Genomic DNA, 25628 nt, shown 5'->3' with positions numbered 1-25628 from the left:
CTTTTAATAACTAAAACCATCATAGAAGGTAGATATTGTTCCTGAGTTGCAGAAGAAAAATGTAGATGCTCTTCCTACAGTGCAAAACTCCGCTGGAAAAAAAAAAAAAAACACTGATACTTTTCAAAAATATTGGACACGTTAGGTCCAGGCACTATGTATATGTTTAAAAAAACTCACTTATTCAAGTCCCTTGCCCACACTGAGATGGGATCACTTGTTTTTTTCTTGCTAATATGTTTGAGTTCTCTGTGAATTCTGGTTATTAAACCTTTGTCGGAGACATAAGCTGCAAATATCTTCTCCCACTGTGAGGGCTGTCTGCTTGCTTTACTTACTGTGTTCTTAGCTATGCAGAAGCTTTTTAGTTTGATCAGATCCCAGTAATGTATTCTTGGTGTTGCTTCAATTGCCGGGGAGGGGGTTCTCCTCATAAAATATTCTCTCAGGCCAATTTCTTTAAGTGTTTCCTTAATCATCAGAGAAATGCAAATCAAAACCACTTTGAGATATCATCTAACTTCAGGAATATTAGCCCACATCACAAAATCCCCAAACCAGAGATGTTGGCATGGATGTGGAGAAAAGGAAATATTTCTGCACGGCTGGTGGAAATGCAAACTAATACATTCCTTTTGGAAAGAAGTTTAGAAATCACTTAGGGATCTAAACATAGACCTGCCATTCGATCCTGCATATTCCTTTACTAAGTATATATCCAAAAGACCAAAAATCACTTTATAACAAAGATATTTGCACCAGAATGTTTATTGCAGCCCAGTTCATAATTGCTAAGTCATGGAAGAAGCCCAAGTGCCCATTGACCCATGAATGGATTAATTGTAGTATATGTACACCATGGAATAGTATGCAGCCTTAAAAAAGATGGAGACTTTACCTCTTTTATGTTTACATGGATGGGGCTGGAACATATTCTTCTTAGCTAAGTATCTCAATAATGGAAGAAAAAGTATCCAATGTACTCAGCCCTACTGTGAAACCAATATATAAGCACCCATACTTAAATATGAAAGCTATAACCCAACTATAGCCCAAGATGAAGGGGAAAGAGGAGGGGGAAAGGAGGGGTGGAGGGAGGATTGGCAGAGGAAGGGTAATTGGTGGGACCACACCTATGGTGCATTTTATAAGGGTACATGTTAAATCTACTAAGTGTAGAATATAAATGTCTTAACACAATATCTAAGAAAATGTGGCCAAGGCAATATTAACCAAGTTGATGAAAGTATTTCAAATTGTACATAAAATCAGAACACTGTACCCCATAATTGCATTAATGTACACAGCTATGGCTTAATAAAAAAAATAAATAAAAAAACTGACTTAAACATTACTGCTGCCCAATGAGATACATATATTATCATTTAATTTCATAGATGAAGATATACAGAGAAAATAAGCTATTGAGCAAAGGTATGAAGGAGTTAGAATTAGGCAGGAGATTGACTACTTAGCCAAAGCCCATAACCACCTCTACCAGACTGTCTTTGTCTGCTGAGTAACTTGCATAAAGATACATTACTGAGATATTTGTACCAGAATGTTTATTGCAGCCCAATTCATAATTGCTAAGTCATGCAAGAAGCCCAAGTGCCCCTCGATCCACGAATGGATTAATAAATCGTGGTATATGTACACCATGGAATATTATGCAGCCTTAAAGAAAGATGGAGATTTTACCTCTTTCATGTTTACACGGATGAAGCTGGAACGTATTCTTCTTAGTAAAGTATCTCAAGAATGGAAGAAAAAGTACCCAATGTACTCAGCCCTACTATGAAACTAATTTAGGGTTTTCACATGAAAGCTATAACCCACTTACAACCTAAGAATAGGGGGAAGGGGGAAAGGGAGGGGAGGGTGGGGAGAGGTGGGTAGAGGGAAAGGAATTGGTGGGATCACACCAGCGGTGCATCTTACAAGGGTATATGTGAAACTTGGTAAACGGTCTGTGAAGCTAGTGAATGATGCCCCATGATTATATCAATGTACACAGCTATGATTTAATAATAAAAAAAAGATACATTACTGAATCCATATCTTTTCCACTTCACCACTGACAACACAGTGAAGAATCTTGAGTTATGGTGTGATTAAAAAGGTAATGACCTATTTTCTAACATAATCCAGACTGTTGTGAAGATCTTAGAAGAATTGTTTCCAACCATATAAATGTTCCTGGGATTGATCCTAACTCCAGCCATGACTAGGATAAATATCAGTTCTTGGTCTCAATTTTGATCTTTTTTTTAGAATTTCCTCCCTTTTGGTTCATTTTTTTCCCTATGAATTTCAAGGTGACACAGTTGATGGAACAATAAGAGGAACACAAACTGTCCTGGAGTACAGCATGTTGAAGCACTCAATGCTTCAAGATCCTCCTGCTTTCCTCCTCTTTCCTCCGGCCCTTCCCCTCACTGCTGCCATCTGCAGGATGTGCAAGTGTCTTTATTCTTCAAGAAGACAATTATCAAACATAGCAATGCGTATGTCATCTATATGTGTATGCATATTTAACAGTGCATATATGGCTGGACAAGGCGTTCCCTTGTGATAATAAAAGAGAAAAAGTGGAGTCTGTCTATTAACCCAGGAATGGAAGAGTCTATTCTAGCTTTACCATTTACCATTATGATGAACATTTTTGCACTTTCAGGTAATGAATTATTCTTCTAAGTGGTAATGCAATTACAGAAAGGGTGCTTTGGCATGATAGCACATGTGAATAGCTAATACAAATTGAGAATTTGGAGAAATACATGCTTGATCAAAGAGCATCTGGGTAATAGTATACATCTGGTGAGTGCCATTATACTATGAAAAATAGAGAAATAAACTTTTTGATTATAACTTAGAGAAATGAGTGTCTTTCCTTCCTTTTAGTAATCTCTCACGTTTGACTGTTTCCTTCCCATCTACCATTCTCTCCCATGATAAACTATGAATATAAGAACGTATATTGGTTTCCATCTCATGAAACGTTTCCATGTACATCATCTCATCTGTTTTATAGAACTGCACTGAGAGAATTTTCTAAGCATTTTGGACAGGTATTATTAGCCTCCTCTTACTTATGAAGAAACCAAGATACAGAAAAGCTAAATCACTTAACAGTGTCCCAATAATAGGCTGAAGGCCAGAACGAAAATCAATATCTTCAGGAACTACACAGTGTGTTTTTACCCTAACACTCCATCATCAGTATACAGAGTTCTGAATTGTTGTGACCAGTAATATATTTACATGGATCTGGTTCCTGTGGGTTTGCTGCATCTGTCCTCATTTTGTCCTGAATGTCTATTACTCCTTCCGTGTGTGTGCACGTATGTGTGTACAAGTAGGGATTTGCACACGGAAGTATGCAAAGGAATGAGAGTGAGGAGAGACGAACTTACTATGTTGATGCTGTCATGGTGTTAACTGGATTAAAATCTGGTAGAAATCTAGAAAAGTAAACCATCATAGAACTAAGATCAGTCCCTGGTTCAAGGTGATGAAGATGAGGAGAACAGACATGCACCACAATGCAGAATGAGGTCAGGAGAGCAGACACAGGGCCAAGGCAGAAGTCAGGTCTGCAAAGAATTGTGGGGCTGGGGGCAGGGAACCCGGGGAATGAAGCTTCTTGTTGCAGCAAAGGCTAACAGGCTAACACTCCTGAGTGTCAGCAGTGAATCCCCACGCTGCTTTTTTTATTTCCAACTGAGTCTAATCTTAGACTGTGGTAATGAAGCAGAGCTGATCCAAAATGATTGATAATTTGAAATTCTTTAAATTTGGTTTTTAACTAATTTGGTATTTTTTTTGATGTGTTTGCATAGTTCTTGGAATTCATTATACTTAAAATAATGTTATAAAATCAGACTGAGGACTTCTGACTCAGGAGAATCTGGAATATTTTTATACTTTATCCCATTTTCTGTTTAGAACTTTTTTCTTATTCTACATTTTAATGTTGGGAATATATAGCATCACTTCCCAGACCAATTATGTTTCGTTCTAGAGGGAAATGATTCTATGGTAGTTTTGCTGATTCACTAAGGATTTTATTTGTGAGACTAAAGATACAAAGCAGACAGCTTCAACAAACCTTTCTTAAAGACGTCCTTTCCATCAACATCTTGAATCTTCCCACATCTTATAAAAGAGACTTGCGGATGCAAAAAAATAATAAAGTTAATGAAAAAAGTTTTCTGTGACTAAAGGTGAATAATTTTCTTTAAAAATCAGATTTCCCCCAGCCAATTTAATTCTCCCTTCCCTATTTTGGGTGTTACTGACCCATTTTTTTTTTTTTCATTTTTTTTTGTTTGTTTGTTTTTATTTTTGTTTTTGGCTAGGGCTGGGTTTGAAACCACCACCTTCGGCATATGGGGCCAGCACCCTACTCCTTTGAGCCACAGGTGCTGCCCTACTGACCCATTTTTATACAGAGAAAAAACAACCCAAACGCTAATTTTTGTTGTTGTTTATTTCTCTCTCTCTCTCTTTTTTTTTTTTCTGCGCTTGGTAGAGTGCAGTGGCATCGCAGTTCACAGCAAACTCCAGCTCTTGTGCTTAGGCCATTCTCTTATCTCAGCCCCTTGCCACTATACCCAGCTATTTTTTTGTTGCAGTTTGACTGGGGTCAGAGTCGAACCCACCACTTTCGGTAAATGGGGCCAGCACCCTACTCACTGAGCCACAGATCCTGCCTCAAACACTAATGCTTAAATATTTTCTCCAGTATTAAATTAGGAACCAACCAAGTTATAGCTTTCTCATTCATTGTCAATAATGTAAAAAATTATACCACTGTATAATTATGATACTAAAATAAGACCACAAAAGGGACATGTTTCAGTAGGTACTACCTTATAAACACAGTATCACTAGGCTTCACTGGAGTGCCTTTGTCATAAACTTGACTTACATACAGTCAGGAGATGTTGCTTGCGACAACTAAGTGTCTGTAGTTTAAGAAGCATATGCTTATGAAAAAAATATTGTGATAAATGTATGCCCTGTGCTTCTGAGTATTTAAACCAAGAGACAGAGGTCTAAGACAGGGTTTTTCAAACTCTGCCCTATGGATGTTTTGAATGGGATAATGTCTTTGTTATGGGGTATGTCTTGTGCTTTGTAAGAAATTGAGTGGCACCTGGCCTCTGCCCACTAGATACCAGTACCCACCCATTCCCCCAGTTGTGACAACCAAAAAAATGTTTCAAGACATTGCCAGTGTCATCTGAGGACACAAATTACCCCCACTTGAGAAACAAAGAAATTTAAATAAATGTGAATCCATCTAATCACACTGCACCTAAACCCAGAAATGTAAAAAGTATGAGTATAGCTAACTGGTGAGAGATTATGTAAAATATATTTATTTGTTATCAGAGAGTAAATATCAGATTATACTCTTGAGAAATAGAGGAAATTTATATAAGCTAAGTCTGGATAAATTTGAATGCTAAGTTGGTATGCTTTTAGCAGCCAGTAATGCTTGTTAAATATGAAGAGATATGTCCAGTAGCAATTGAACAGGCTTAATATCTGATAGATATGTATACTTATATCACGGATATCTTGTCTGTAAATATGCTATTAAGTAATCTATTGGCATAAACTGAATTTAGCATTTCTTTTCTACCTCCAATTATATTCATCACTTTAGAAGCATAATCCCCTACCTCGTGGAACGTGAGTGGAATTGTCAATGTACCTGTTTGTATAAGTGTGCATAATATACTTGTACTTGGTATAAAGTGTTCACAAAGAACCAATGCTTGAGATTTTTATAGGTACATTGATTTTTTGTGACAGTTTTATAGGATCAAATATACTGAATAGGGAAGATAAAAATGTGTTTGTTTGCCTTTCCTGTTATTTTTTTTAAAGCTGATTTAAAAAATCATAGGTTTATAGGTTTATAGTAGGTACCCCACCTGATATCTGAGGATTCATGGTTATAGGAATAAACATTTATTTTGTACTTTATACTTTTTTTATAGTTTTTCTCATGCAATATAGATTATTCCCAGAGATACTCTTTCTTTATAGTAGAAACAAGGAACGCATTTTTGCTCTCCTTCACTTTCATTTTGATACCACATCCATAATTCTCTGTTCTGTTCCCATTAGATAATCAATAAATATTTGATAATTGGCCGAATATCAGTGTGTTAAATTAAATCAAGTTTTTTTAATTCCGTATTTGAATGAGTATCTACTGTATAAATGTTGTTTATGCTTCTAGGCTCAGTGAGAGCTCTATAGATAAATTATAAGAGGGTCACTGTCTTTAATAAACTTATGAGAAAAGATGAGTGTAACTAACTCTAGTGCAATGTGGAGTATGATGAGGTAATAAGAAGGAGGTCTTAAAGAGGTCATATGAGGATGGGACAGTGATGGGAGAAGATTTCTTGGAGAGGGAGCACTTTGTATTATACCCCCATGTTCTTAGCTGCCTGCCAGAATTTCTACCTGAAGAGGAAGGACCCTTTCCTCATGGCACTAACACCCACTCTTTTAAGGGTCTAGTCCCTTCCAAACCTGGGAATTATTTGCAACATCATACACTCTACAAGGCAACATTTTATTAACTCAAACAACACATAACACCAATGGATTTTTAGAATATGTATCTTCACACTTGCTTTAGCCGAGATGGATTTTGGAGATAAAGCCACTAGGTACACAATTTAGAACTAAATTGCCCAGTTCTGAAGCATCATTCTAAGTGGGTGATAATTCCCTATTATCATATAAGGATGTTATAGCCCATGAACTCTCATGTACTCCATAGCCCTGCCAAATGCACACGTAGACAGTTTACCTCCTAGATGCAAGTTCATAATGATTATCGATAAGTCTCTGAATACTAGGAACCTGGGTCTGCAGTTGTTTTAGCATTTCCCCTTTCCGTATAGCCAGGTGGTCTACGACTGCCTGTGTAACTGCTTAGTTTCACTTCATAAACATAAACAATAAAGATCTAAAAATCAAGAGAATTACATTGGCTCCTTCTTTTATTTAAATGTGTACTTCTTATTGTTAACAATAGTTGCCACCTTAAATTAAAATGTTAATACTAAAAAATAAATTAGACTCAAGCCAGGAACAGTGGCTCAGGCCTATAATCTTAGTACTCTGAGAGGTTGAGGCAAGTGGATTTCTTGAGCTCATGAGTTCGAGACCAGCCTGAGCAAGAGTGAGTCCCCATCCTTACTAAAAAAAAAAAAAAAAAATGAAAAACTGAGGCAAGAGGATAACTGGAGTCCAAGAGTTCGAGGTTACTGTGAGCTATGAGGCCATGACACTCTACTGAGGGTGACAAAGTAAGACTCTGTCTCAAAAAAAAAAAAAGAAAAGAAAAATAAAATTTAAAAACAAAAAACAAAAATAAATAAATAAATTGGACTCACTGCTCTCTTCTCTCTCATCTCTTTTCCTGCTCTGTCCCCTCTCTCTAATATAAAATAAACATATACTTGTATATGCTAAAAAAACAAATAAATAAGTTCTTAATCTGCATTATTCCTTATCTCATTTTTCATTAGGAAAGTTTTAGTCACATTGTAGAAGGATTATTTTTTAATTTATAGGTTCAATACATTTACTTTGAAAATACTGACTACATTAAAAGGTACTGTTGAAGATCTGAAGAGGTGATTTCCTTTTTAAACCACTGCTGTATTATGTTCTGGTACTTTGGCTGACCCATCTGAGTCAATAAAAAATGTGTGTGCATTCTAACATACCTTTACTTATTTATAAGTAAAAGATAAATTAAAAAATAAATACGGATGAAACCCAAAGTAAAAATAAGATGTTATGTAGCTTGTCATAACAAAATTTTTGCAAAATGTATTGTTTCCATTGATGCACTTTTGTGGGTCTGGCAATTTTGCTGAAATAGTCAATTACTTCTTTAGGTTAAGATATTTCTGAACAGTCTCAGAGAGTAATTTGGAATAACGATCTGTGTGATTTTAACTTTAAAATTGTAGCAATTTAAAAATTGCTGAAATGTCAAAAAAAAAAAAAAAAAAACCTGAAGACCTGACTTAGAAACTCTACTCTACATTGTTAAGAAAATTTGCATGATTTATTTGTAGAGACTGCTTAGGACTTGGGATGGGGATGTGGATATAGGAAACCACATGTCTGCATGTGTGGTCCCATTAATTTACAAGATAGGCATTTACCAAATGCCAATTTTATTGTAGTTTTGAGTAGTATCTAAAGAAATAAAGCAAACCCTCTTTCTTTATTTGATTTATAGGCCATATTTATGTGAACTATGTTATATAGTGTTTTTTCTTTTTTCAAAATGGACAGGTTAGGCCCACATTCTAGGCTAAAATACCTTCAGAATAAATCTCTGTGATCTAGCAAATCAGGTCATTGTTGTGCTAAGCTGTGCAGATAAGAAAAATGTAAACAGGAATGTGATAGAAGATTTAAAATATATAAAAATAAGTACATTTCTATTTTCAGTAGAATAGAAAAACATAATAAATCTGCATTTAATAATTTCATTAATGATCTGGAATAAGATAACAAATAGCCTGTTAATTAATTCATCAATGATTCTAAATTGAGATGTGCTGTGAATTCAATCAAGAACAGAGAAATGATGTCAGAAAGGCAGATAAGAAAGAAGGTATCATAAAATCAAGTTTGGAAAGAAGCAGCAAGCATCTAGGAAGTTAGCTTGGTGCTCCCCATAGAGGAGCTCTAAATTATCAAACTCGTGCAATTATTCCCAATAATACCTGCACAGCAGAGAAACGCATACTGGGAATTGGGGGTACCAAGTGATACTGTCATCTGGTTATGTTTATGAAACAAACAGGTAAAGAAGAAATGTAGAACCTGGGTATCCTGGAACCAAACTAATTAAGTCAGATTCCCACTCTAAATAAAATATCCACTAAGAATAATGGGATAAGGAGATCTTTGTACGATAGACAAGGTATTTACAAAGACAGCTTTTATCTTATAAGAGATATGAGTCAGCCTCTGTATCTCTATCTGGACAGCCCGTGGCCTATGTGTTAACTTTCCCTGCGCGTAGGTGTGGAATAGCTATACCTAGTTGTTTTGCCCTCAGAGAAAACTTGGATTTGATGTGGCTACTGAAATAGAGGGGCACATGGTGTTTCAGTTACTCTGTTGCCATGGTCCTGGCTCTTTCTGTCCATCCTTCGTGACCCAGAGTTTTGAGCAATTGGGTCTACAGTTAGAAGCAGGGTATGGGACAGTCTCCCTGTGTGGTGGACAGAGGTCTCACCAAAGGGACACAGAGAGAAATGAAATTGTTTTGCTTTATTTTGGCTTGATTTTTCTGTAGCCAGATGATTCTTTTTGAAATTAAAGAAGAAAACCATACTCCCCAGGAAATGTTTCTCTCTTCTCCAATAATGCACGTTTCTTTGCCGCTTTTATTTTTTTCATCTTTCAGAAAGAGACCCTTTTTAGGTTTGTAAAAAAAAAAAAGTAGTCATTTTCTGTTACCTTCCTTATAATATAAACCACAAAATTAGTTTCTTTACCTTCCATAAAAGATTGCAGTCATTCAGTGTGACCAGAAATGCTCCTGGCAACCTACCTTGCCCCCAAACAACCTTTAGCAGCTGGAACCAGACTTAGGCCACATGACCTTTGCTTTCTTTTCCTCAACATAATATCTGTCCACTTTCTCTCGGCCCTGCTTACACAGTTTTCGCTTCTAGAAGTGGGCTTCCCAAACTCATAAAGAGCAGACGCATAGGGAATCTTTTCCCCAGTGTGTGCTCTTGTTTGTTTTATCAAATATCAGGTGGCTGTAAGATGTTAGTTTCATCTCATCGCTTTCTATTCACTTCCAAATGTTTATGTCTCTATTTTTGTGCCAATTCCATGCTGCTTTGATCACTATAGACTTGTAATATAGCCTGAAGTCTGGTAGGGTGATGACCCTGGCTTTGTTTTTAATACTAAGAATTGCCTTGGTTACATGGGTTTTTGCCTGGTTTCTGACAAGTACCCACATAAGTGAAAAACTCATTTCAAATCAAGTTAGGGGAAGGGGAGAGGGTAGGGATACTCTCATTGAATGGGTACAGGTTAGGGGTGTTTGGCACACCTTTTGTGTGGGGGACATAACCACAAGAGGGACTCTACCTAACAAAATCAAATATTTTGACCTTGTTGTTTGTACCCTCACATTGACCTGAAATAAATTTACTAAAATATAAATTTTAAAAAATCTGAAGAAAAAGAGGGCAAAAGCAAATTAGTTGTATTAGTCTAATTCCCATAGCAATGGAGCACAACCTGAATCTACCATCACACAAGACTTATAGGAAATATTTAGAATAAACAGTTCAAGATGGAATAAAAGTGCTACAATATTAACTGTATATTCTCAAAATTACTTAAACAGATGGAGTTCTCTGTCACTGGCCTTTTCCTGTATAAGAAAAAGATAATCTGGGGTAAAACCAATACTAGATTAACTTTGCTTGCCTTCATTACTCACACTCAGATTGTTATTATTGAATTAAGTTTAATACAATGATATTCACCCATTGGATATTAATTAGATCTTAAAGGAAATAGTGAGAATATTTAGAGCTCCAAGAAATAGCACGGCAATGATTCTCTCAGCATATAATTATTATTTTCTATTGGTCTTGTTGAGTCTGGTCCTGCAGAGAAGGTAAGTGGAAGCAGTTATGGGTAAGGCACTTACACTGTTGTTCTGCTCTGGCAGGTGTGTGGTAGAAGACAAGAACTCAAAGGTGGCTTGGTTGAACCGTTCTGGCATCATTTTCGCTGGACATGACAAGTGGTCTCTGGACCCCCGGGTCGAGCTGGAGAAACGTCATTCTCTGGAATATAGCCTCCGAATCCAGAAGGTGGATGTTTATGATGAGGGTTCCTACACTTGCTCAGTTCAGACACAGCATGAGCCCAAGACCTCCCAAGTTTACTTGATCGTGCAAGGTAAGAAAATGGCAGGATAGATGGGTGGTAAGGAAGAGGTGGAAGGCAGAGACTAATCATGACGGACAAAATATTCACGAAATCTTTTCTGGAAAAAAAAAGAACACCTTTCAAATATATTATTGCAATTAAGTATGTATTTTCTTCAGAAAAAGATAAGACTTAAAATGTGCAGACTAAGGAGAATAATGAGTATAACCTTGTCACTGTGGGTCAGGACCCTTGGTGAAAGTGTTTTCTCTGAGCCCTGAGTGTGAAAACACATAGCAAAAGCCACAGCTATTGGAGCAAGGTAAAAAAAGGGTCAGGAGAACACACAGAATGCTTAGAACCATGTGAAGTCTGTTTTCTTATTCTAGGAGGTATGGGATGCTTTGCTGAATTTGTGAAAGTTTGATGCTTTGCTGAATTTATGAAAGTTTGGTTTTATCTGTCTTTACCCTGATGATTGTCACTAATTATCTGTTTTATCACTAGTCATCTGATTTGTGATAGCAGAAGTCTTTTGGAAAAATAAAACTTCTCAGAGGGCTTTATATCTTTCCTCTTAGTTGTCCAGCTTTCTGTGAGGTTTGTCTCCATTTCATGACAAGTTACTTGTGAGCAAATCCAATGACAAGTTGTGCAGTCCTTGGAGGTAAATTTACTTCTGGACTGAGGTTACCAGTGGCACATCTGAATCATGGTTTTATAGGATGAAGACCCTAAATGGCATACACATGCCCCGAGATGGTAGTTCTCTTGGGTTTACTTCCCCCTGACTGCAGAAGGTTAACAAAGCTGATTACTCAGCTGCACAATTTTATTGCAAACTAAATTCAACCACCAGCAGTTCCTTTTTTTTTTCTTTTTCTATTATTTTTTATTTTGCTAATCTTTTCAATCAAGGGAATTTTATAAGCACTTGTATTTTGTGATGAATTTTATGTTTTTTTAATACATCAATTTTTTAAAATTTTAGATTTTTATGGAGAACATACGATTTGGTTTCATAGTTCACTTTTGTAAGGTTAAAGTCAGAGTTATAGGTGTGTCTTTCACCCAGGAAGTATACAACACCAGCAGTTTCAATCCATCTTTCAGCAAAGATCTAAACACTAACAAATATTAGGGCTGTGTTTATGTATTCTTGATTTACAATTTTATGTAAATTTAATGCAAATTAGGCATGTCCCCAGGGCTCCTGTCAAGATTCCAGTGCAGTCAGTGGTGTGGCAAAGTTTGACTGTAGCTTCTATTAATGTGTTATGGAATTGATTATTGCAGCATTTAAATTATTGCTCTCCCAACTCCTCTGATTAATGGATTGAAACTGGAATAAAATACATCAGAGACTGCCTGGTGTAGGAGTGCTTTAGTCATGTGACCCCATCTTGGTCCATTTGGAATGGATGACAACTTCATTTTATTGCTTATAACAGACATGTCTACTGGCTTGCAAACTTCCAACCATAGGCAAAGCTTTGAATGCTTTCCCTGTGGTTTAGTAATGAATACGTGTGCTTTATAACAAGGGAAACACCAAGGTTTAGATCTCAGGCAATCCATTTAGACCTGTAAACAGAAATATAGAAATATGTCAATGAGTTAATTTACCAGCTTCCTCAGAACAAATACAAGTACACATGCGTTCACACACATACACATCAAAACGAAAGAATTTCTACCTAATTCAGTGAAAGCGGGAGGAAAGAGAACTAACTTACTTAGGGCTCTTTAGAACAGTTTTTTTTTTTTTTTTTTTTTTAGTTTCAGACTTTTTCTTTTCCATTCTTCCTTTTTTTTTTTTTATTTCAGGTTAATGTGAGGGTACAAACTAGGTTATGATGTTTGCATTTGTTAGGTGGAGTCCCTCTTGTAGGCGTATCCCATACCCAAGAGGTGTGCCATATACCCTTACATTGTGCCCATTAAGTGGGAGCACACCAATTCCCCTCCCTTCTCCCTTTTACTCTCCCTCATTCCCATTAACCCTCCCCACCAGCTTGAATTGAATAGAGTTTTGCTCTTATATGGGCATGTAGTAGATTGTCTACTGGCTTCATATGAGTATTAAATATATCGGTTACTTGCTTTTCCATTGTTATGATACTTTACTAAGAAGAATGTGTTTTGTTGGCCAGGCATGATAGCTGATGCCTATAATCTTAGCACTCTGGGAGGCTAATGCAGGTGGATTGCTTGAGCTCAGAATTTTAAGACCAGCCTAAACAAGATCAAGACCCCATCTCTACTAGAGAATTACTGCTAAAAAATTGCTTGAGCTCAGAATTTTAAGACCAGCCTAAACAAGATCAAGACCCCATCTCTACTAGAGAATTACAGCTATTGTGGCAGTCTATTGTAGTCCCAATCACTTGGAAGGCTGAGGCAAGAGGATCTCTTGAGCACATGTTGAGTTTGCTCTGAGCTATGATTCCATGACATTCTACTCAGGGTGACAAAGTGAGTCTCTGTCTCAAAAAAAAAAAAAAATAGATTTTATCTAATAATAATTTATTGAGATTATCTCATGATTTTTCTACTTTGGTTGTGTTTAAATTTCATGATATTAAGAGGGCACAAAAATTTTTATTACATAGATACATTTCATCATGCTAAATTCAGGGCTTTCAGTATACCTATCTTCGGGGCAGTGTTCATTGTACCCAATAGGTAAGTTCTCATCCTTTAACCCCTTCCTCATTCTTATTTTCCAATATATTTTACATCTGTTTGTGCCTGTGTGCACTCATTATTTAGCTGCCACTTATTTGTGAGAACATATGGTCTTTGTTTTCCCATTCCTGAGATACTTCACTTAGAGTAATGCTCTCCAGTTCCATTCCTTTTTATAGCTGAAATAGAGTACCACTCACCAATATATACACACACACCATATACACCACAGTTTCTTTATCCATTCATGGACTGATGGACCCTTAGGTTGATTCCATATCTTTGCACTTGTGAATTGTGTGTCTTTTTTGATAAAATAATTTCATTTCCTTTGGTTAGATACCCAGTAGTGAGATTGCTGGATTGAATCGTAAGGTCTACTTTTAGTTCTTTGAGGAATCTCCGTACTGTTTCCATAGAGGTTATACTAATTTGCAGTCCCACCAAACAGTGTATAAATGTTCCTTTCTCTCTGCATCCATGCCAGCACCTATTGTTTGATTTTTTAATAATGACCACTATGACAGGGGTAAGGTGGTATCTCATTGTAACTTCAGTTCCATTTCCCCAGTGACCTTCAGCATATTTTCATGTTTGCTGGCCATTTGTATATTTTCTTTTGAAATATTCTGTCCATGTGATTTTGTCCACTTTGATGGGTCTGTCTTTTTCTTGCTGTTTTGTTGAGTTCTTTGTAGATTCTGTAAATTAACCTTTTCGATATATACACTATGAATATTTTTCCCCATTCTATAGATTTCCTGTTTACTGTATTAATGATTTCTTTTGCTGTATGTAACCTTTTAAATTTAATTACAAACTGAGCCTAAGACGCACCTGGTCCTCAGCGGTTCATCAGCCAATAGACAAAGGAGGCCAAGAGGCTACACCTGACAACTAATCGTGCTGCGAATACAAACCTGCAGGAGTAAAGACGGCCTGAGGCACAGGTTCTGGGAACTCAAATCAGCCTCTCCTCTGCAGAGGAATTTAGCAGGTCAGAAACAAACTCCCACAGGGTTGTTCCGTTCAGCCAGTAACATAAACTAAGGTTGGCGCTGGAACTGAGTGAACACCCCCAGCCTTCATCAAGTGCCCGAGGTTGACAGGCCTCACCACCCCCTGCTGGATAGAAGCAGAGAGCAACAGCCTGGACAAGCAGATACAGACTTACCTGTGATTTAGGCAGGTGTATCCTGCCTCTGGAGTATCTGCTCACTGCAGACAACTGACTGGGTCACAACCCTGCGGGGCTAGCAGCAACTGGGTGTGACTGAGCTGCAAGGTGGGGAAGGAGGCATCAACTTTCCCAGACTGATCTATTTGCTGGGTGGCTCCTCCTGACTCCATGCAGCACTGGAGCAAGCCATATTAGAGTAGTCACCAGACCCCTGTGATCCAGTTCCCAGAGACCTCTTAAACTCTCCCCCAAGACAGGGGCTGACTGAGACAATTGATTTAGACCTTTTGAACTGAGCCAATAGCCTGAGGACTATTCAGGTGGTGCCCTGGGTGTGTGGTTATAGGAAGGTTTGATTTTCCTTTTCCAATTGTTCCCTGGTGGGCGGGGTGACTTAATTGCTGGTATTTCTCCACAGCTGAGACTTCAACCCAGAGTAACTAACTGTTTTACTAGGATTGAACAGAAACCAGCTGAAAACAGGACAGAAACACTTAGCCTCACCACACCAAACAGGGCCCCAGTTTCTCAGGCCACAGCACTGTACGGGTCCTCAACAAAGCTCCAGGGGAAAAATCAAAGAGAGTAAAACAATCATGGGGCGGAATCAGTGGAAAAACTCTGGTAACATGAATAACCAGAATAGATCAACCCCCCCAGGGAAAGATATGGCAGATGTAATTGAAGATCCCATTCACAAACAACTGGCTGAGATGTCAGAAATTGAATTCAGAATTTGGATGGCAAACAAGATTAACAAAATGGAATTAGGAATTTGAGGAGAAATTCAAAAGTTGTCTCAAGAATTTAATGAATTTAAAGACAAAACCACCAAGGACTTTGACACACTGAAGCAAGAATTTGCAGCCATCAAAGATCTGAAAAATACAGTAGAATACCTCAGTAACAGAGTGGAACAAGCAGAAGAAAGGATCTCTTGAAGACAAAGCCTTTGAATGCTCCCAAACTCTCAAAGAGGAAAGAAATGGAGAGCAAAAACAGATCATTCTCTCAGACAGCTCTGGGATAATTCGAAGAAGGCTAATATCCAAATCATTGGAATTCCTGAAAGGTTGCCTCGCTGGGCACAGAGGCCCTTCTCCATGAAATTATGAAAGAGAACTTCCCAGACATGCCTAGAGATTCTGAAATTCAGATAGCAGTTTCAGAACCCAAGCACAACTCAACCCCAATAAGACATCCCATGGCATATCATAATTAACTTCACTAAAATTAATATGAAGGAGAAGATTCTCAAAGCTGCCAGGTGAAAGAAAGCCATTACGTACAAAGGGAAGAATATTAGAATGACTGCAGATCTCTCTGCTGAAACTTTTCAAGCCAGAAGAGGGTGGTCATTGACTTTTAACCTCCTATAGCAAAATAAATTCTAACCCTGGATTTTGCATCCAGCCAAACTGAGTTTCATTTATGATGGAAAAATTAAATACTTTAATAACATTCATATGTTGAAGAAATTTGCCACAACTAAACCAGCTCTTCAGGATATTCTCAGACCTATCCTCTGTAACAACCAACCCAATCCTATACCACAAAAGTAAACTCATTCAGAAACTTCGGATCAAACTCCAACTTCCACACTGGCGAAAGGATTAAAAATGTCCACTGGACTTTTGAAAAACTCAACACCCAAAATTTCAGCAGACTTATCAATATTCTCCATTAATGTGAATGGCTTAAACTGTCCTCTAAAGAGGCACAGGTTAGCTGACTGGATACAAAAACTCAGGCCAGATATTTGTTGCATACAAGAGTCACATCTTAACTTAAAAGACAAAAACAGACTCAGGGTGAAAGGATGGTCATCCATATTTCAGGCAAATAGTAATCAGAAAAAAGCAGGTGTTGCAATTTTATTTGAAGATACAATAGGCTTTAAACCAACAAAAGTAAGGAAGGACAAGAATGGTCACTTCATATTTGTTAAAGGTAATACTCAATATGATGAGATTTCAATTATTAATATCTATGCACCTAACCAGAATGTGCCTCAATTTATAAGAGAAACTCTAACAGACATGAGCAACTTGATTTCCTCCAGCTCCATAATGTCGGAGATTTCAACACTCCTTTGGCAGTGTTGGATGGAGCCTCCAACAAGAAGCTGAGCAAAGAAATTTTAGATTTAAACCTAACCATCCACCATTTGGATTTAGCAGACATCTACAGAACATTTCATCCCAACAAAACTGAATACACATACTTTTCATCATCCCACGGAACTTACTCCAAAATCGATCACATTTTAGGTCACAAGTCTAACCTCAGTAAATTTAAAGAAATAGAAATTATTCCTTGCATCTTCTCGGACCACCATGGAATAAAACTTGAGCTGAGTAACAATAGGAATCTGCATACTCATACAAAAACATGGAAGTTAAATAACCTTATGCTGAATGATAGCTGGGTCAGAGATGAGATTAAGAAAGAAACTGCCAATTTTTTTGGAACAAAACAACAATGAAGACATGAACTATCAGAACCTCTGTGACACCGCAAAGGCAGTTCTAAGAGGGAAATTTGTAGCACTGCAAGCCTTCTTCAAAAGAACAGAAAGAGAGGAAGTTAACAACTTAATGGGACATCTCAAGCAACTGGAAAAGGAAGAACATTCCAACCCCAAACCCAGTAAAAGAAAAGAAATAACCAAAATTAGAGAAGAATTAAATGAAATTGAAAACAAAAGAATAATACAACAGAGCAATAAATCAAAAAGCTGGTTTTTTAAAAAGGTCAATAAAATAGATAAACCTTTGGCCAACCTAATCAGGGAAAAAAAGTAAAATCTCTAATCTCATCAATCAGAAACAACAAAGACGAAATAACAACAGACTCGTCAGAAATCCAAAAAATCCTTAATGAATATTACAAGAAACTTTATTCTCAGAAATATGAAAATCTGAAGGAAATTGACCAATACTTGGAAGCACATCACCTTCCAAGACTTGGTCTATAATTTTTGGATTTAGCAGACATTTACAGAACATTTCATCCCAACAAAACTGAATACACATACTTTTCATCACATACACTGAATACACATACTTTTCATCACATACTTTCATACACATACACATATTCACAACTGAATACACATACTTTTCATCACATACTTTAATACACATACTTTTCAAAACTGAATACACATACTTGATTGGCCAGAATCAAGTGGAAATGTTGAACAGACCCATATCCAGTTTAGAAATAGTATCAACCATACAAAACCTCCCTAAAAAGAAAAGCGCAGGACCAGATGTTTTCATGTCAGAATTCTACCAAACCTTTAAAGAGGAATTAATACCTATATTATTCAACCTGTTCCAAAAGGTAGAAAAATAAGGAAGACTACCCAACACGTTCTATGAAGCAAACATCACCCTGATCTCCAAACCAGGAAAAGATCCAACAAGAAAAGAAAATTATAGACCAATATCACTAATGAATATAGATGCAAAAATATTCAACAAGATCCGAACAAACAGAATCCAGCAACACATCAAACAAATTATACATCATGACCAAGTTGGTTTTATCCCAGGGTCTCAAGGCTGGTTCAATATACATAAATCTATAAATGTAATTCAGCACATAAACAAATTAAAAAACAAAGACCATATGATTCTCTCAATCAACGCAGAAAAAGCTTTTGATAATATCCAGCATCCGTTCATGATCAGAACACTTAAGAAAATTGGTATAGAAGGGACATTTCTTAAACTGACAGAGGCCATCTACAGCAAACCCACAGCCAATATCGTATTGAATGGAGTTAAATTGGAATCATTTCCACTCAGATCAGGAACCAGACAAGGCTGCCCATTGTCTCCATTGCTTTTCAACATTGTAATGGAAGTTTTAGCCACGGCAATTAGGTAAGAAAAGGCGATCAAGGGTATCCATATAGGGTCAGAAGAGATCAAACTTTTGCTCTTTGCAGATGATATGATAGTATATCTGGAAAACACTAGGGACTCTACTACAAAACTCTTAGAAGTGATCAAGGACTACAGCAGCATCTCAGGTTACAAAATCAACATTCATAAATTGGTAGTCTTTATGTACACCAACAATAGTCAAGTTGAAAAAACAGTTAAGGACTCTATTCCATTTACATTAGTGCCAAAGAAGATGAAATATTTGGGAATTTATCTAACAAAGGACGTGAAAGATCTCTATAAAGAGAACTGTGAGACTCTAAGAAAAGAAATAGCTGAAAATGTTAACAAATGGAAAAATATACCATGCTCATGCTTGGGAAGAATCAACATTGTTAAAATGTCCATACTACCCAAAGCAATATATAATTTCAATGCAATCCCTATTAAAGCTCCACTGTCATACTTTAAAGAACTGGAAAAAACAATGCTTCATTTTATATGGAATCAGAAAAAACCTTGAATAGCCAAGACAATACTCAGAAATAAAAACAAAGCACTAGGAATTACGCTACCAGACCTCAGACTATACTGCAAATCGATAGTGATCAAAACAGCATGGTATTGGCACAAAAACAGAGAAGTAGATGTCTGGAACAGAATAGAGAACCAAGAGATGAATCCAGCTACTTACCATTATTTAATCTTCGACAAGCCAATTAAAAACATTCAGTGGAGAAAATATTCCCTATTTAACAAATGGTGCTGGGTGAACTGGCTGGCAACCTGTAGAAAAATGAAACTGGACCCACACCTTTCACCATTAACTAAGATATACTCTCACTGGATTAAAGATCTAAACTTAAGACATGAAACTATAAAAGTACTAGAGGAGAGTGCAGGGAAAACCCTTGAAGAAATTGGTCTGGGCGAGTATTTTATGAGGAGGACCCCCCGGGCAATTGAAACAGCTTCAAAAATACACTACTGGGATCTGATCAAACTAAAAAGCTTCTGCACAGCCAAGAATGCAGTAAGTAAAGCAAGCAAATAGCCCTCAGAATGGGAGAAGGTATTTGCAGCTTATGTCTCCAACAAGCGTTTAATAACCAGAATCCACAGAGAACTCAAGCACATTAGCAAGAAAAGAACAAGGGATCCCTTCGCAGGCTGGGCAAGGGACTTGAAGAGAAATTTCTCTGAAGAAGACAGGCGCACGGCCTTCAGACATATGAAAAAATGCTCATCATCTTTAATCAATCAGAGAAATGCAAATCAAAACTACTTTGAGATATCATCTAACTCCAGTGAGACTGGCCTATATCACAAAATCCCAAGACCAGAGATGTTGGCGAGGTTGTGGAGAAAAGGGAACACTTTTGCACTGCTGGTGGGAATGCAAATTAATACATTCCTTTTGGGGAGTTATATGGAGAACACTTAAGAGATCTAAAAATAGATCTGCCATTCAATCCTGTAATTCCTCTACTGGGCATCTACCCAGAAGACCAAAAATCACATCATAACAAAGATATTTGTACCAGAATGTTCATTGCAGCCCTACTCACAATTGCTAAGTCATGGAAAAAGCCCAAGTGCCCATTGATCCACAAATGGATTAATAAATTGTGGTAAATGTACACCATGGAATATTATGCAGCCTTAAAGAAAGAAGGAGACTTTACCTCTTTCATGTTTACATGGATGGAGCTGGAACAAATTCTTCTTAGTAAAGTATCTCAAGAATGGAAGAAAAAGTACCCAATATACTCAGCCCTCCTATGAAACTAATTTAGGGCTTTCACATGAAAGCTATGACCCAGTTACAACCTAAGAATAAGGGGAAGGGAGAAAGGAAGGGGTGGGAGGGGGGAGGTGGGTGGAGAGAGGGGGATTGGTGGGAATACACCTGCGGTGCATCTTACAAGGGTATATGTGAAACTTAGTAGATGTGGAATGTAGATGTCTTGGCACAATAACTGGGAGAATGCCAGGAAGGCTGTGTTGACCAGTGTGATGAAAATGTGTCAAACGGTATATGAAGCTAGTGTATGACGCCCCATGATCATATCAATGTACATAGCTATGATTTAATAAAAATAAATAAATAAATTTAATTATGATTCATTCATTTATTTTTTGTTACTACATTTGTCATTTGTCACAGAAGTCTGAGTCATAAATTATTTGCCTACACCTGTGTCTAGAAGAGTTTTTCCCATATTATTATAGAAATTTTATAATTTCATCATTTACAATTAAGTCTTTTTTCATTCTTTCTTTTGTCTTGTCTTTTTTTTTTTTTTTTTTGAGACAGAATCTCACTTTTTTGCCCAGACAAAAGTGCCATTGTGTCAGCCTAGTTCACAACAACCTCAAACTCCTGGGCATAAGTGATCCTCCTGTGTCAGCCTCCCAAGTAGCTACAGGCACATGCCACCACACCTGGCTATTTTTTCCTATTTTTAGTACAGATAGAGTTTTGTTCTACCTCAGGCTGGTCTTGAACTCCTGAGCTCCAGTGATCCTTCTACCTTGACCCACCCCCAAAGTGTTAGGATTATAGATATAAGCCACTGTGGCTTGCCAAGATTTAAGTCTTTAATCCATCTTGAATTAATTTTTGTTTATGGTAAGACTTATGGGTCTGGTTTCATTCTTTGGCATATAACTATCCAATTTTCTGAAGAACATTTATTGAATAGGGTACCCTTTCCTCAGTCCAAATAACCAAATAAACTTTAAGCACAAAGAAAAAATCTGAAAGCAACACTTTTTAAGACTTCAAATTATATTCTAAGAGTAAAGTAATCAAAGACTCAAAGTATATATGCAAAGGACTAATTTACAGAATCTACAAAGAACTCAAAAAAACAAGAAAAAAACAAACAGCCCCATCAAAAAGTGGGCAAAAAACATGGACAGAATATTTCAAAAGAACATAAAGGGCCAACAAACATATGAAATAACCTTATCAAAAATCATATGTTTTTGTTGAAGTTCAATTGGCCATAGCTATATGGTTTTATTTCTGGGTTCTCTATTCTGTTCCATTGGTCTTTGTTTCTACTTTTATATCAGTACTATGCTGTTTGGTTACTATAGATTTATGGTATAATTTGAAGTCACATAACGTGATGCCTTCAGACTTCTTCTTTTTTTTTTTTTTGTAGAGACAGAGTCTCACTTTATGGCCCTCGGTTGAGTGCCGTGGCCTCACACAGCTCACAGCAACCTCCAACTCCTGGGCTTAAGCGATTCTCTTGCCTCAGCCTCCCAAGTAGCTGGGACTACAGGTGCCCGCCACAACACCCAGCTACAGACTTGTTTTTTTTTTTGCTTAAGATGGCTTGTGCTATTTGGTTTTTGGTTCCAAACGAAGTTTAGGATTGATTTTTCCTAGATCTGTAAAGTAAGATGGTGTTTTGGTAGAAATTGTGTTGAAACCATAAATTGCTTTGTGCAGAATGGACATTTTATTGGTGTTGATATTACAAATCCATGAGCATTGGATGGTTTTCCATTTGTTTGTGTCATTTATGATTTCTTTCATCAGTGTTTTGTAGTTATCCTTGAAAAGATCTTTCACTTCCCTTGTTAAATGTATTCCTAAGTACTTTATTTTCTGCATAGCTATTGTAAATGGCACTGAGTCCTTGATTTGATTCTCAGCTTGACTTTCATTAGTACATAGAAATTCTGCTTATTTGTGTACATTGTAACCTGAGACTTTGCTGAATTTATTGATCAATTCTAGGAGTCTTCAGGGTTTTTGAGTTAAAGGAACATCTCATCAACAAATAGGATGAGACCTTCTGAGGACCTTCTTTTTCCTGATTAAGACGCCTTTCATTTTTTCCTCTGGCTAAGACTTCCAATGATATGTTAATAATGATATGTAATAGTAGAAGTAGGGACAGTAGGCACCCTTGTCTTGTTCCAGAACTTACAGGGAATGCTTTCAACTTTTCCTCATTTAGTATGATGTTGGCTGGGGGTTGTCATATATGGCCTCTGTAATTTTGAGATATATTTCGTCTATGCCTAGTTTGTTGAGTGTTTTCAACATGAAAAAGTGTGCATTTTATCAAATGCTTTTTCTGCATCTATTGGGATGGTCACATTGTCTTTGCTTTAGTTTATGTTTATGTGGTAAATCATATTCTTTTGCATATGTTGAGCCATCCTTGCATCCCTGTCTGGGATAAAACCCACTTGATCAAGGTGAATTATCTACTGGAACTAGAATGTTTATTGCACATAATTCACAATCACAAAGATGTAGAATCAACCCAAGTACCCATTAAGTCATGAGCAGATTAAAAAAATATGGTGCATGTATGTCATGAAGTACTACTCAGTCTTTTTGATGTGTTTCTGAATTTAGTTTGCTAGAATCTTGTTGAGGATTTTTGTACCATTGTTCCTAATAGATATTGATTTATACTTTTCTCTGTTTTGTTGGTACCCCCCCACCCCCTGCCGTGGTTTTGCTATCAAGGTGATATAGGTTTTGTAGAATGAGTTCAGGAGACTCTCTCCTTCTTAATGTTATGGAATAAATTCTGTAGGATAGGTGCCAGTTCTTCTTTGTAGGTTTAGTAGAATTTGGCTATATATTCATCTGGTCCGGGGCTTTTTTTGTTGGGAGACTATTTATTACTACCTCAGTCTCACTGCTAGTTATAATCTGTTCAGGATTTCTATTTGTTCCTAAATCAGTATTGGGAAGTTGTGTGTTTCCAGGAATTCTTCCATTTCCTCTAGGTTTCCCAGGTTGTGTGCATAGATATTTTGTACCAATCATCGATGGTCTTTTTTATTCCTGTGATATGAATTATAAGGTTTTCTTTTTCATTTTATATTGAAAATGAGTCCTTTTGCTTCTATTTCTGGTTAATATGGCTAATAGTCTATCTATTTTGCTTCTATTTCTGGTTAATATGGCTAATAGTCTATCTATTTTATTTATCTTTTCAAATAACTTTTTCTTTCATTGATTATTTTGTGTTATATTATTGGTTTCCATTTCATTTAGTTCTTCTCTGATCTTTGTTATTACTTTTCTTCTCTTGGTTTTGGATTTGATTTTCTCCTCTTTTCCTAGTTCCTTGAGATGTGATGTCAGGCTGATAATTTGTTATCTTTTTTTGTGATGTAAATATGTGAATTTTCCCTTTAGCCATAAAAAAATCATCTTCTTTGCCATTTGGTTGAAAGAATCTTTGATTTTTATCTTATTTTCATCAGTGACCTGACAGTAGAAGCTTGTTTAATTTCCATCACTTTGTGTGGATTTAAGAGTTTCTCTTGCAATTGATTTTTATTTTTATTCCACTGTGATCTGAGAAGATATATGACATGGCTTCAATTTTTCTGAATTTGGTAAGACTTGCTTTTATGGCCTAGGGTTTCTCAATCTTAGAAAATATCCCATGTGCTGATTAGAAAAATGTATATTCTATAGCTTTTGGTAGAGTGTTCTAAAATGTCTGTTAGATCCATTTGTTCTAGACTTCCATTTTGTTGTTGATTTTCTGCTTTGATAATCTGTCTAATGTTGATGTTCTGGCAATATGATTCCAATGTTTATTTATTTCCTTAGATTTGGTAGAATTCTCGTTATGAATCTTGGAGCTCTTAGGTGCATATCTATTTAGGATTTGTATATATTCTTGGTGAATTGCCCCCTTTATCATTATAGAATTATTATCTTTTCTTACTATTGTTGATTTAAAGTCAATTTTATCTAATATGAGAACTACACCAGTACACTTTTGGTTTGCATTTGTTTACCTTTAGTCTGTACATGTGCTTGTGAATTAGATGGATTTTGTAGAAACACCATACATTCAGGCAATGATTTTTCATTCATCTAGCCAGTCTATGTCTTTTATTTATTTATTATTTATTTTTGTATTAAGTCAAATACACATAGATCATGAATACATTTATGCATATGTGGTGTAAAATGTGTTGATTTTGTTTTTTTATACAATCTGACATGGTTACATCAAACCAGTCCACACAGCTTTTGCCTCATTTACTTGATTATTGTGTTAGGAAATTTTATGTTCTACACTTGACATATTTGACTTGTACCCTTGCAATATGCTCCATAGGTGTGGTCCTGCCTTTTTTTAATTGGAGCACTAAAACTATTCACATTCAGTGTTACTATTGCTGTGTGGAGTAGTGTTCTGGTCTTCATGTTGAGTGGTAGCTTGTTGTTTTGTTTTCTTTGTCATGCTATTGTTTTAGAAGAGTTGTGAACTTTTATTTTCAGGCATTTTTACACGGGTAGGTATCTATTCTACTGTTCCACATATAGTGCACTACTGAGCATTTTTTTTTTTAATTGAGACAGAGTCTATGTTGCCCTCAGTAGAGTGCTGTGGCATCACAGCTCACAGCAACCTCAAACTCTTGAGCGATTCTCTTGCCTCAGCTTCCCAAGTAACTGGGAATACAGGTGCCTGTTACAACACCCAGCTATTTTTTGGTTGTAGTTGTCATTGTTGTTTAGCAGACCCAGGCCAGGACCAAACCTGCCAGCCTCAGTGTATGTGGCTGGTGCTCTACTCACTGAGCTACGGGCACTGAACCTATTGAGCATTTCTTGTAGGACAGGTCTAGAAGTGACAAATGCCCTTAGTGTGTGTCTTCTTTTCTCCATCATTTACAATATCTAATTTTACCAGATACAAAACTCTTAGCTGACAGTTGCTCTGTTTAAGAAGATTACAAATGGGGCCCTGATCTTCTCTTGCCTATAAAATCTCCCCTGAGAAACCTGTTGTTACCCTCATGGGCCTTCTTTAGAGATTAATCATTGCTTTCATTTTGCAGCGTGTAGAATTTTCTCCTTCATTTTGGCTTTGACCAGGTTGAGGACT

At 36.7% G+C, this 25628-nt stretch overlaps 1 protein-coding gene across 2 annotated transcripts in view; it reads left to right on the top strand.

Annotated features, from left to right (window-relative positions):
* LSAMP (limbic system associated membrane protein) overlaps nucleotides 1–25628 on the top strand; it is a 667767-nt gene that overhangs the window by 346543 nt on the left and 295596 nt on the right. For both annotated transcript variants that reach the window (XM_053565704.1, XM_053565703.1), the window contains exon 2: nucleotides 10766–10998. In XM_053565704.1, the coding sequence (XP_053421679.1) occupies nucleotides 10766–10998 (233 nt within the window). The remainder of the gene's footprint in view (nucleotides 1–10765; nucleotides 10999–25628) is intronic.

Source organism: Nycticebus coucang, chromosome 16 (genome assembly GCF_027406575.1).
Source record: "Nycticebus coucang isolate mNycCou1 chromosome 16, mNycCou1.pri, whole genome shotgun sequence".
NCBI lineage: Eukaryota > Metazoa > Chordata > Mammalia > Primates > Lorisidae > Nycticebus > Nycticebus coucang.
Note: the sequence above shows the minus strand (reverse complement) of the source record. Positions and strands in the feature narration are given on the sequence as shown.